This window comes from Cynara cardunculus (genome assembly GCF_001531365.2).
Source record: "Cynara cardunculus var. scolymus isolate 2C chromosome LG 5, CcrdV1, whole genome shotgun sequence".
NCBI classification, from domain to species: Eukaryota; Viridiplantae; Streptophyta; class Magnoliopsida; order Asterales; family Asteraceae; genus Cynara; species Cynara cardunculus.
In genome coordinates, this window is record NC_037532.1 from 34,208,093 (window position 1) to 34,221,790 (window position 13,698).

The 13,698-nt window shown below is 30.4% G+C and overlaps 2 protein-coding genes across 2 annotated transcripts in view; one reads left to right on the forward strand and one right to left on the reverse strand.

The window, feature by feature from the left end:
* The window catches only part of LOC112513343 (upstream activation factor subunit spp27-like), an 8,733-nt gene extending 7,922 nt beyond the window's left edge, over nucleotides 1-811 (forward strand). Inside the window, exon 6 of the mRNA XM_025119578.1 lies at nucleotides 487-811. Coding sequence (XP_024975346.1) covers nucleotides 487-612 — 126 coding nt within the window. The 3' untranslated portion in view covers nucleotides 613-811. The remainder of the gene's footprint in view (nucleotides 1-486) is intronic.
* Nucleotides 812-7,806: 6,995 nt separating this feature from the next.
* On the reverse strand, nucleotides 7,807-8,745 carry LOC112513546 (LOB domain-containing protein 36-like). The gene has a single exon (XM_025119841.1). The coding sequence runs from the start codon at nucleotides 8,743-8,745 to the stop codon at nucleotides 7,831-7,833; it is 915 nt and encodes a 304-aa protein (XP_024975609.1). The 3' UTR covers nucleotides 7,807-7,830.
* Nucleotides 8,746-13,698: the final 4,953 nt, after the last annotated feature.

Here is a 13,698-nt window from a genome sequence, read left to right on the forward strand (position 1 = left end):
GGGGGGGGGGGGGGGGGGGGTTGGGGGATGTACGCGGATCTGATCTCTACCCTAAAGAGTGGAGCGATTGTTTCCAAGAAGACTCCTAACCAGTAAGAGTGTGTGCAAGTGTAAGTGGAAAAAGAAGATAAACTAAGGAGGTGTTTGGTTCAGTCAAGGGAATGAAAGTGACAGATAATGAAAATGGGAATGAAAATGTTTAATCTGTAATGAAGATTTGGGCTTTTGGGGGAATGGGCTCATTATATTATTATATAAAACCAAACAGTTTCTCTTATTTTCATTCCCATTAATTACTACCTAATACCTCTAACCAAACTCCCACTAAGATCTGAAAAATCCATATATATGAGTAAGCACCAACGATATAAACAGAGGCAAGTAAAAGAAAAACATAGCCGATTTAGGGACCCTCCTATTTGTAAAAGAAGTTAATACTAACTTAAGCTCAGGTGTCCTCATATCATGTTCTTGGTGTTCTTGAAGGATCCATCCGACAAAAGAAGAATCTTATGCGATGACAAGCTGAAAGAACTCTTTGATGTCGACACTTTCAATGGGTTCACGGTTTCGAAACTTTTAACCACTCATTTCATAAAAGCTGAAAGGTGAGTTGCTCGGTCTTCCTTGTTAAGAACGTGAATTATTTTTGGGGAAATTTTGCTTGAATTATTTATCTCTAACCGCCTTCCTTGTTACCCTACAATATACATCTTATTTAACAGTTTGAATGGAAAAATGTCGAAAACCAAAGTGATTATTAGAAAAAACTGTTGGTTTTTGCTTCAGTTGTTGCAAAATTACCTTTCTATATGGCAGATCTCTTGCATTTTAACTACTCATTGTATTTAACTATTAGTTTGGTATTTGCTAAAAGGGGTGTTAAAAAAACTGTTGGATCCATCAAGTGCAAAATGCAGACGTCCAAACTGCAAGCTGGACCAAACTGCACGGTACAATTCGTCTTGCGCACCGCATATTTACACACACACACACACACACACACACATATCTATATCTATATATATATGTATATATATATATATATATATAAAGTTATTTAAGGTATTTATTTAAAATTCTATTCTTACCATATTTATAATTTTAATATGATTTAAAAATTTTATTTAAAAAAATATTTTATATTTAATGCATTTAAAATAGGTGTATTTAGTTTTTTTATTTAAAGAATTCATTTTATATTTAAAGCAATATTTTAAAAATTACAATTTTGTCAAAATTATATGTGATTCATAATTAATTAAATTGTTTTTTAAATGTTTTTTTGATCATATGTATATTTTAAAAATTATAATTTTCATCAAAATTATATGTGATTTACAATTTATTAAATTTTAAAATATTTTATTAATCATACGTGATTTAAAATTTGGAAAATGATGATTCAAATTAAATATTAAAAATAATGAAAAAAAATAGAATCATATGTGATGTGTAGTCAAACGCATTTAAAATGTATAAAGTCACATTTTACTTTAAAACGTAATTCATAATTTATGTAATATTGTAGATAACTTATATTTCCCCCCCTAATATGATCAATATACATTAACGAAAATTAACGGATTCGTTTTTAGGAAAAAAACGTCGATTAATTGTGGATATCATATGTGATTTTTGTTAAAAATTGTAAAAAAATTATTAAATAAACTACTCCAATAAATGAATATTTTAAAAAAACATTCAATCACACTTATTTTAAGTATTGTAAAAAATAATAAATAAATAAATATCATGTTTAGATTACGAAAATTATAAATAGATAAAATCATGAATAAATACCTTAATTAAATTTATTAAATAATCTTTTATATAAATAAATGAATTTTCATATATAATATATATATATATATATATATATATATATATATATAGGGTTTATTTCAAATACAACCTATCGCATTTGTACAACCAATGCAACCCAATAAATTCAAATATTTATGGAAATGATTAGAGTTCATTTATTATGATTTAAATATTTATGAAAGATAAATACAGTTCATTAATTATGATTAATACTTTATATTAAGAAATAATCAAAACTTATATGAAATCACATATTAATCAAATGAAATGGACGGTTGAGATTGGGTTGTATTGGTTGCACAAATGACAAGGGTTGTATAATAACCAACCTCTATATATATATATATAACAAATAACATATATGTCATTTTTCATTGATTTTTAAGAAAATTTTATTTAAGCTGTTATTTAATGAAATGATTGGTCCAAAATTATTTTCTTATTTTTTAAACATGTATTATTCTCGTTTGATCTTCTCTTTCTCTCTCTCTCTCTCTCTCTCTCTATATATATATATATATATATAAGTGAGCGATCAAATAAAAACCACTCAATTTGTAAAAACCTCATTCCACCAATCATAATTTTTCATTAGGTTCATTTTTTTGTAATTATGAGAGGTTGATTAATCATTATCATTCGCTAAAGCTTGAGCAATCTTCACACATATGTAGACATACTTGTAACCACTGAATACCGCTTCAGATCACGTACTTGTCAGTCTCTAATCTTCATTTTCAGTCTTCGACGGTTGCTGAAGGTTCTTTGGTGTGAGTGTTGTCTTCTTGAAGTATTGTGGTCTGATAGAATTACAATGCAAATTCTTCAGCGATCACTGAACATATTCAGTGAAGATCGCTGGAATTGAAAATACAGACACATAAATACAACGTAAAAGTGAAAATGGATTATCATCAAATCACTGAGAGAGAGGATCAACAGATCGCCCCCCTCTCTCTCTCTCTCTCTATATATATATATATATATAGAGAGAGAGAGAGAGAGAGAGAGAGAGAGAGAGACGAGTTACGTTACAAACCGCTCAATTCATGAAAACTATGCAAACCATTTTCGACCAATAGAAAAATTCCGTTTTTCCCTTTAATTTTAATAAGTAAGGGTATAATGGTCATTTGATTGTATACTGGTTAATATTGGAAGGTAATAATTACTCTAATTATGGAAACGTAATAATAGAAACATTAAATATAGAAGGTGGTAAATCAATTTTTCTTGATTTTTTCTTGAACTAATCACAGTTTCTTGGATTTGTGCATTTTGTAGTTAAGCGGCCATTTCAAATCGCAATGCTAACCACGATTTGATATTTTGATTGTTGTAACATCGGTTATAATTTATAATAGACTCAAAATATTTATCAACACTATTTTAAAGTCCAAATTGTGCCGACCAATCAGGCCATGCTGTATTTTATGTGGTACTTGGTGATTAATTTTGTCACTTCATATCAAACCATATGATTTCGAAGATTATTGTGCATGAAATTGAAGAACATGGAAATGACCGGCCGCCATCCTCAACCAAAGGCTATGAACTTCATGTTTTGTCGATGACCAAGAAATGTAATTGTCAATGAGTACAACCATCATTCACGATATGAACCAAGTGATGCATGGTCCCATACCACGATTTGGATTACCCTAGTCGTTCGAATATACAAACCGGAAGTATAGTTTTTTCAAAAAGCTTTAGGGCTATATTTGGCAAATAATATGATAAGTTAGTTATTAGGTGGAAACATTTATAGTTGTTGGTTAATAAGTTAATTGTTACCTGTTAAGTTTGGTAAAAACTAGTTATGGATAGATGACAATGTAAAATGATTTAAAAAGACATATTGATAAATTAATTGGGAAAACACTAAGAGCATAATTGAAAATTAATGGAAATAAGTCTCTAGAATTTATCGAATCGCTACTTCAAGCAATATTTTTAAAAAAGTTAGCATGTAAGTTAATTTATGGCTTATCATAACAGAATTATTTCAACGAACTTAGAAGCCAAGTTGGCTGATAAATCAGTTTACAGTTGCAAAACATGGCCTAAGTGTGCGTGTGTGTGCATGTGGAGGTAACCACAGTATATGGTATCTTTTACTTGACTAGTCCATACGATATATGTAAAACGCCATTCGTTTGTTTAGGTAAACTTCAAATCTTTCGACAAGTGAAGGTGGCCCGCAAAACAACATAAGGCATCCAAGGTGAAGCATACATAACACCCAGAAGGCATGTGTAAGAAGAGGCAGGCTTTTAAAAGAACACATTCATCTTTGTCCGTATTGTGTTCCTATAAAGACACGACTGATAGTCATAGTAACCAGAGCTTGGCTCAAGGTGCAAGCAAACTAGGCCTATATGGTTGACTTACGATACTTGCAAGCAGTCAAAACTATTGTATATGATACTTAAGAGTCGATGAGATAGAATTGTGTATTTTAATAATTATCGACTCGCTGAAAACTAAATTCCTTTTTGCTATCTTTTTTTTGTTTTTAATGTTGATCCTTTTATTCTATATTTTTCATGTTTACACTTTTGAAAAGAGTAAGAATGTAGTCCTAAATTTACAATTTGTAAACCAAAACTAATTTAATAATTTTTAAATAGAAACTTAACTTATAAAAATTGATTTTAACAAATAGATATAAAACAAAAGTATTTGAGACATTAGCTTTTTAAAAGTAACATCTTTGTCAACTAGTATTAGATATGAAGTTAAGTACGTGACATGCTAAAGATTAGGCGTCATCAAAAACTCGACCAATCCAATCCAACGCAAAATAATTCAATCCGAAGTAATTTGATATCTAATCGAGTTGTAAATTTTCAAACCGTTAAGTACTGAGTTGATATTGGATTACTAGTATTTGAACCCAACACAATCCAACCTGATAAACCCAATCTCCTTTTATTTCTTAGATTTAATATGATTGTTGAATTTCTATACATTAGACAATTACACTATCACGTACACTCGTCATATACACATATTTTCAATCTATTCACATCTGTATATAACTCATTCGTATATATGTTAAGTAACGATGAACATATATATGTAAATTGGGAAAATTAACTGAATGTGATATACGTAAGAAATATGAATAAATTGTATCAAATGGTTGATGATGAAAAATAAATTATGAATAGAGAAATAACATATTCAAGGTTAGAATAATATTTAAATGTACTAAAGTATCAACCTGACTAACCAGACCAACCCGTATGGCTTGGGTTGCACTTCGGTTTGGGTTGGGTTAGGTTGAGTTAAGATTTTTCAAACTGTAAACATTGGATTGAGTTGTTCAAATACATTTAATCCGATCAACCCAACTCATAATCATAAATATATGGTATTTAAACTTAGGAGTAAATTATGTTTTTAGTACCTGTGATTTGCTAAAAATTGCAATTTGCATCTTTGTAATTTAGAAATTATAATCTTATCCCTATAGTTTATAATTCATTGCTAGTTTTGTCCAAAATCGTAATTCACTCTAAATTTAGTAAAAGAGAGGAAAGCCACAAGAAAACTACATAGAAAAAAATTATAATTTTTACATGATATTAGAGTAAAATTTTGTATTATTATATGACACTACAATAAGCTTGGGTTTATAAGTATCCGAATAAAGTCTTTTACGGTACTTAAGTATATAGGTGTAGACATATATGTCTTATGCAAAAACATTGCAATAGATTTATGACACTTTTAAAATAGAGATCCTATTAGTTTTTATTTTATTTTATATATGATACTTTTGAGACATGTCCTATAAACACAAGGTTTTATAGAATGTTTGAGTTTACATGACACTTTTTCAGATAATGTCATACATATATATGTTGCTTTATTTCAAAAATGTTGAAAAAAACTATTCAAGATGCCGAAAAATGTTGTATCAACTTATTGTATCGCTCATACACAAGACCACATATATAGTTGGCCTTATAAACTCATGTCGTATAAAGTAGTTTATTAAGACATTTAAAGATTTGTGATGTTCTATACATCCTTTTCTCTTTCTTATTTATCTTTGTTTTAAAGAGAGTTTTTAAACTTTTTCCAAATCTCTAAAATAACATAAAAGAAGTTGTGGTATGGGTTGGTTTAAAAAGCAAGAATGTGAGAAAAAAGTCCCAATCATATATTCTCAAAAGTATATTATAGCAAACTGTAACCCAAAGAAAGAAAGAAAAACAAGAATCCCAAAGGTTTTTTTTTTCTGTTTCAGAAATCTGTCTCATTGACTTTGAAGGATGTGTTGGGTATTTGACTTGTCCCACATAGATCCAATCTTAAGATTTCAAGTGCCTTATATTACCAAGGCCATACCTAATGTCAAAATGCCTAACTATCTAGTTGGGTTCACTACATATTAAATATCAAGAGGGCCTTGGGGCTCTTGGGGTCTCTTGATATCGTTAGCGAGATGGCTTGGTGCCAAGAAGCAGTGTGCGACCAATATACGAATTTCTGGTTCTGTTTTGAATTCAATATCGTTGTGCAAATAAATTTTCATTTCTGTATCTAAGTCATAACAGATGATCAAGTGTGCCGGTGGAATTGAATAAAACTGCAAAACAGCATGCAATAAAAAAAGTGTAAGCTAATTTGGATCTCATGTTTAGTAGAAAATGGGAATGTTTCTTATAGAAAAAAATAAAAATATATAGTTGAAGAGATATCCCTTTCCTTTCACTTGTAAGGGATATTCATCCACCTAACAATCACATAACTCCATTCTCCTATTATTCTTTATGTATAAGTAAAGCAAAACCCATATATGGATACCCTCACATCTATTTCTATCTATCTATATCTATATTGCATCTCTCTCTCTCTCTCTCTCTCTCTCTCTATATATATATATATATATATATATATATAATTTTGATCTATACCAGTTAGCACAGACGACTAGTCAACAAAATGAGAAGCAATTAACAAAAGCCTAGGGTTTTCAAGCTAACTAAATAAGAAGCAACTAACAAAACAGGGCCACTTTACAAGTACATTAATTGGTATTAAAATAGTCAAGATTGGTAAAAAAAGAAGTGGCTATTTTGTGTGAATGTCAAAAGAATTTCCCTATTTTGCAATGGGAGTCCTCTAATTTTAGCTACTTTAGTGATAATTGAATGGGATCAATTGAAGTATCTAACTAGTAGACTATGTTAAGTACGAGAAATTAAAACAAATGAAAATTAGGACATGATTAATTAGCATCTAAAAACAAGATTCTAAGATCAAATTTTATGAATGAGATGCATGTATTGTATAACAAAAATGGTAAGAAATAAGGTGGTACGTGTAGAAAGAGAGGGTATAAATTACGACCCTTTATGTGAACCCGATTATTGTTTATCACAAAGAAGGAAAGATGCTGGCTTTTCTTTTTTATTCTCAACTCCCAAAAAATCAACAGAAATAGAAGTAGGAGGCATCGACACTTAAAGTTCAAGGAGTACCAAGTTATGATTAGTGATTGTGACGCATCTGGGCAGAGAAAATGACAATAATTCCTCTCACTCTTAACCACTTCCTGTAGACTTCTCTTTTGCAATAAAGACTCATTTTGGCTTTTTCTTACGACCCACCCTACCCCCCCTATCCATATCCAAGAATGTGTATAATCAAATAAATACTTGTGAAACTGCAATTAAAAAAACAAATAAAAAAAACATAATCTATGTTAGAGATTAAAAGATAAGTGATCTTGTGAGATGGGTTACTAGCTAGTCTTGATGATACACTTTAATTTAGCTCCCAAAATTACCTTTTTATATTACCAATAATCATATAAGAAGAACATTGAATTCAACAAATTATGTAAAGAAAGTTTTCAAGTGTTAAGAGAGAGAGAGAGAGAGAGAGAGAGAGAGAGAGAGAGAGGGGGGGGGGGATTCACCTGGAATGAAAATTTTATATTCGAGGATTAATAGCTGCAGAAGGTGCGGAGCGAGAGTATGACCAAAATCAACACGAAGGAGCAACGTTCCGATCCTCCTCGCTGGCGGCTCTCTGCGCCGGCGGTGGCTGCTGACTTTCATGCGGCAGCAAAAGTTGATGTGGTTGAAGATGGTGGTGGAGGTGATGATTTTGTTCTTGCTGTGGCTGCTGCTGTTGGATCTGATACATGTTATTAACATAAGAACTACCTAACGCTAAAGATGGTGACATGGCTGCCTGAGCCGTCATGGGGCAGAACCCGCCCCCAGTCACCTGCCCAGACCCGCCAGGAGCCTCAAACCCGCCACTAAACCTGACCAGATCAGCCGATGACTGCTGCTGTTGTTGTGGTTGTTGTTGCGGATGCTGCTGCTGCTCGTAGTTCCTTAACATATCCTGTTGTTCCCTAGGATTAGCAACAGCCACCAGTTGCTGTTGCTGCGCCTCAAGTATCTGCGGATGATGCTGTGAGTCTCGGAAATTTCCGGGTCCCGGCATGCCCATCATTGGCTGCATGTTGTACGGTAAAACCGGCACCGAAGATGATGGCATGTTTGGGATTTGTGGGATAAACCCTGGATTCAAAATAGGCAACATSGCAGAAGGGCCAATGTAATTAGCCAATTCTAATTTCGCATTGTGTAAATCACTCTGGACTTGCTTTAACCGGTGCTGGAGAATTGAGATTAGTCCGACACAGCCGTAAACCGGGTCCCTGAGCCGTGCCTCAGCCTCATAGGCCAATGAATTAACAGCATCCTCTCGTTGGGTAGTGTTTAGCTCGTTAAGGATTTTGGCTACATTGCTGGCTCCAAATACCTTGTGTACGTTGGCGAATTTCTGAGGCTGGTCCGGTGGGAAATATGGTGCAAAAACACATTCTTGCGTGCATTTACGGCGTAAAAACTTGCAAGCTGCACAAGGCGAATTCGAGGAGGACATCTTCTCCTTCACCTTCAGAACTGCATACACAAGATTTCAATAAAATTTAGCTTTTCTTCCTGAAAACTGAACAAATTTTGCTTATAGAGAATTTACAAAACCAGATGAATTAATGAACAAATGATTTTTCTAAAGAGAGAAATAACTTCAAAAGAGTTTATAAATGATTCAATATTGCCATCATGATGACAATTATGGACATGTAAATTATAATTAGTACACATAAATTTAAGATGTGTGTAAATGAATGAATAATTATAACATCGCATTCAGCGAAGGTTCATTTACCGATTTTAGAGAAGCAGGTGGTGACAATTAAAGCTATCTTCGTGTATCGAAATCACCAATTCTAAGTCAAATGACGGATTTCTTTATTAAAATTTGGCACAGTTGAATTTGTTAATAATGCGGTCATATCAGAAGAAGACAAAATAAATATTTCTACCCATGATRGAAGAGGAATTGTGGGTACACATGAACAGGAATAACTCCAGATTGAAATTTGAAAACGAAATGAAAGCTTTCTGTAAATGTAAACGAAAATTTTCGTTTCGTTTGGTTTCATATATTACGCGATTGAAGAACGGAATAGAATCAACTTGAAAAGCAAGAAACTGCTGGAAAACCGATGATCATTCCAGATCCAATTCTTCGAAAACATATAGAATAAAAAAAGGAAAGTAGATCAACAGAATCAAACAAATATCGAGAAAATTTAGAAACTGAATCAAATATGGAATTACAGTTATTCCATACCTACGTTTCGATGTCTCACAAAAACCTCGAAAGATCACTCTAATTTTTCTTTCCTTTTCCAACACATAAACGCAACCGCCTGCAAAAACACACGAGAATAAAATCAATAAAATAAACACGATCATTGACATGAGAATGATCGTTTTCAATCAACGAGTCGCATCAATTCATGCTATGGCATATAATATATACATATATTCTTATAAAAATAGCGAGCGATTCATGATATACCTTCTTAGAGCTATACAAGAAGCTAGGGTTTTCAAGTGCATAAAGCTCCTGATCCGATCTTCAACATCCCAAGCAAGATGGAAAACAAAAACAAAAACAAAAAATGAGATTGAAGTTTTCTTTGAAAAAATAACACACACACACATACACACACAAAGCTTATTCAAGAAGAGTGAAAACCATTACCAGGATGTTGACGACGTCATTCGTCTCTGTGTGCGTGTATATTTGTATATACATATAGATACATATATATATATATATATATGTGTATAATATGTATTAATGATTCTGAATATGTGTGTATGTGTGAGAGAGAGAGGATATGGTGTATTCTCTGTCGTCCGATCTGAAGATGAATGTATATTGACCGTCCGATTTGAAAAGTCGGGGTTTGTTACAGCTCGGTTAGAGAGAGAGAGAGAGAGATGAAGTTTCTGAAGGATGATTTAAATGCCATCTGAGTGTCCTTTTTGTCCCTCTTTAGCTTTCCTTTGGTTTCCTTGGGCCGGTGGTAAACAGGATCTAAACTTTTATTTTTAATTTAAAATAAAAATTAAATAAATTAAATAAAGGTTTTCTTATTTTAAATAATTAAGTTATTAAAAAAATTATGAAAAATTTATTGGTAAATTAATTATTGAAATTTCAAAATTGGTTATTAATCTATACTATATTATAAAGCATTTGATAAAAACTCTTAAAAATCATTTTTTATGTACGAAGTACTGTTTATTGATGCATATTATTTAAATTTTGATATTACAAGTAAATTGTGCATAAAAACAACTTATTAAAGCTTCATAGTTGAATTCGTGTAACTAACTGCAGATAAATATAATCAAATATACTGGATAGACATCTTATTTTAAATATAAAAAATCTAAAATATAATTAGGATAATCATTGAGTTCTAACAAAATATTTAGTCATTATCCTTATAAAAAATTATATCATTAAACTTAAATTAAATTTCTTTGTTCTAAATTAAATTATAATTAAAAAAATTGAATTAAGAAAATTACACCGAAACACAATAACTTTTAAAAAGATTAATTTGATATTGATATCGATATATTTTTTATCAAAATTTTATGATAATTCAAATTTATATTTTATTCAAAAATAAAAACATTATCGCTTTCTCAAAACCACATAAACCGTATTATATCGACATAAAAAAAATAAAACGAAACACTGAAATCAAGATGTGTCTCGATACATTGCACGAGTACCCTTCTAGTATTTTTTTTAATACAAAAAACTACCCTGAAAACAGCTTGAAAGGTCTTAAAAAACCTAAATCAGTTTTATCGTTCATAAATCTTACGTCATTCAAACTGATAATCATCGTCCAATCTCTATCACCAACGTTGTCCCCTGCAATCGATCTCCCTCTTTTTGATTTGTTTTTTGATTCTCTGTGTTTTTTTTATATATCTCTTCATGTTCCATCAAGTTGTTGTAAAAGAGAGAAAATCGAAAGACAAAAAAAAATATCAAAAGGAGAGAGATCGATGGCAGGACCGAATGGTATTGGTGGGGGTATGAAGAACCGGCAACGATGGGGAGACGATAATATAACATCTAAGACAACCATGTCAGATGTTGTCCCTTTTTTTCACACACTTGGACTTGCGGTTTCAAAACGCATCTTAAATACTTAAAGTTAATTTAAACATGACTGAAACTAAATTTTGAGGCATTGAGTCAGCCTGACCTTTTTTTGATAGAGTAGTTACTACAATGACAGAGAATATGATGATAAAGTAGTTACTAGAACGAGGTATCCAACACGGAAAATTTGTCAATAACGATAACTGATATATGGTTTTAACGATAATATGACAATCTTTTGTTAATCCGTTAACAACTTTTAATATCATTGACGGATCACCGAGGGTTAATCCACCTATCAAGGAGTTTAAAAATCTTTAGTTTCATTTTTTTATTAAATCATTTGTAATCYGTAAGTTGATTTCTTGGTGGATTAATTGAGTTAATGAACGTTGCTTTATTTATGCTATATTATAAAGCATTTTGAAAAAAATTCTTATAAACTATTTTTAATGTATCAGATACTGTTTAACGATGCATATTAWTTAAAATTCAAGATTAGAAATAAATGATGTATAAATACAAAAAAWTTAAAGTTATATRTTTGAATTCATACAGGTAACTCATAAACATAATCAGATACATAATAAACATCTCATTTTAAATATACAAAATCTAAAATATAATTAAGATATACCGGAATCTTTAATTATTATTTTATAATAAAATTATATTATTAAACCTAAATAAATTAATTCGTTATTAAACTTAAATTAAATTATAATGAAAATATTGAACTAAAAATTATCTCTATAACACATTATATTATTAGACCTAAAATAAATTACTTTGTTAAACCTAAATTAAATTATACTAAAAAAATTATATAAAAAACGAGAACTTTTAAATTGTTAATTTGATACTAATATCGATAGAAATTTTATGGGTCTTCAAATGTATATCTAATGTAAATATAAAAACATTATTATTTTCTCAAAACGATATAAAACAGTATTATAAAAATAAAGATGTATCTCGTTACATTATGCAAATACACTTCTAGTATATAATAATATGTTTGTAAGAGTTTTAGGAACACAAAAACCAACCTTTTTTTAGTTAAAATTTGACATTTAAACATTTGATTAGTTAGTAAGGGTTGAGTTTACGTGAGACCAATGGTTTTTCTCGAGACCCGTAAGACTAATTTATGTTCATTGATCAACTTTATAAACTAATGATCTAATAGTATAAAATTGTACGATGACAATTTTGTGATTATTGAGAAGTCTCATGGCAATTTTATGATTATGAATGTTCAGATTATAGATCTAATCCAAAGATTGAAAATTGGTCTTACAGAAAAATCATTGGTCTCACATGATCCCAAGTCTAATTAAGTAATAAACTAAATTAGAGCACCTTTATCAGCAAAATGAGTAGTGATTTATAAGAAACCTGATGCTTTTTAGGTGCTTAAACAAAAATCTTGGTTCATGTAATTTGTGATAATTTGCATTTTCCTTATTTTTTAAAAATATTCTGTAAAATAGCGTAAATGAATTTTAAATTATTAGTGATTAATAATAAAGAAATCTACACGGCAAGCAAAGAAGACGAGACGTCGCGTGAGAGTTCAGGGTTCCAAACTGTCAACATTTTCACCAATAAGATATCTACATCTGTCAAATCCCAGGGGTATAAACGTCAAATCATTCTCATAATCTGTGTTGACCAAGTTACAACGTGATATATTTGATTCACTTTTAACATATCACTTTATGAAAATTATTAGAGAAAATTACAAATATAAATATAATCCCTGTGATTCCTTAAAAATAAAACCTTTTTATCACTGTATTTTTTAAATTACGACATTTTCATTGTGATTTATAGAAATGTTTGGATTTGTTTCATCTTTGTTAGGGTGCTCAAAAACCCGACCAACCCAACCCAATTCAACGCAAAATAGTCCAATCTGATGTCTAATCGAGTTGTAAAATTTTCAAACCGTAGGTATTGGGTTGATATTGGGTTACTATTATTTGAACTCAATCCAACCCGATAATCCCAGTAATAAACTATATATATATATATATATTTATAATAAACTATATATATATATATATATATATATATATATATATATTTACATCATAAGTACATGTATAATTAAAATTTTATTAAATTATCTATACTATTTTATAATGCATTTGACTAAAACTCTTAAAAACTCTTAAACCCGTTCATCCCAAAACGATTTCATCCCTATCCGATTTCATCCCATATTTGAATTCATGTAACTAACTGCAGATAAACACAATCAAATACATGATAAACATCTCATTTTAAATATAAAAAATCTAAAATATAATTAGGATAATCATTGAGTTCTAACAGAATATTTAA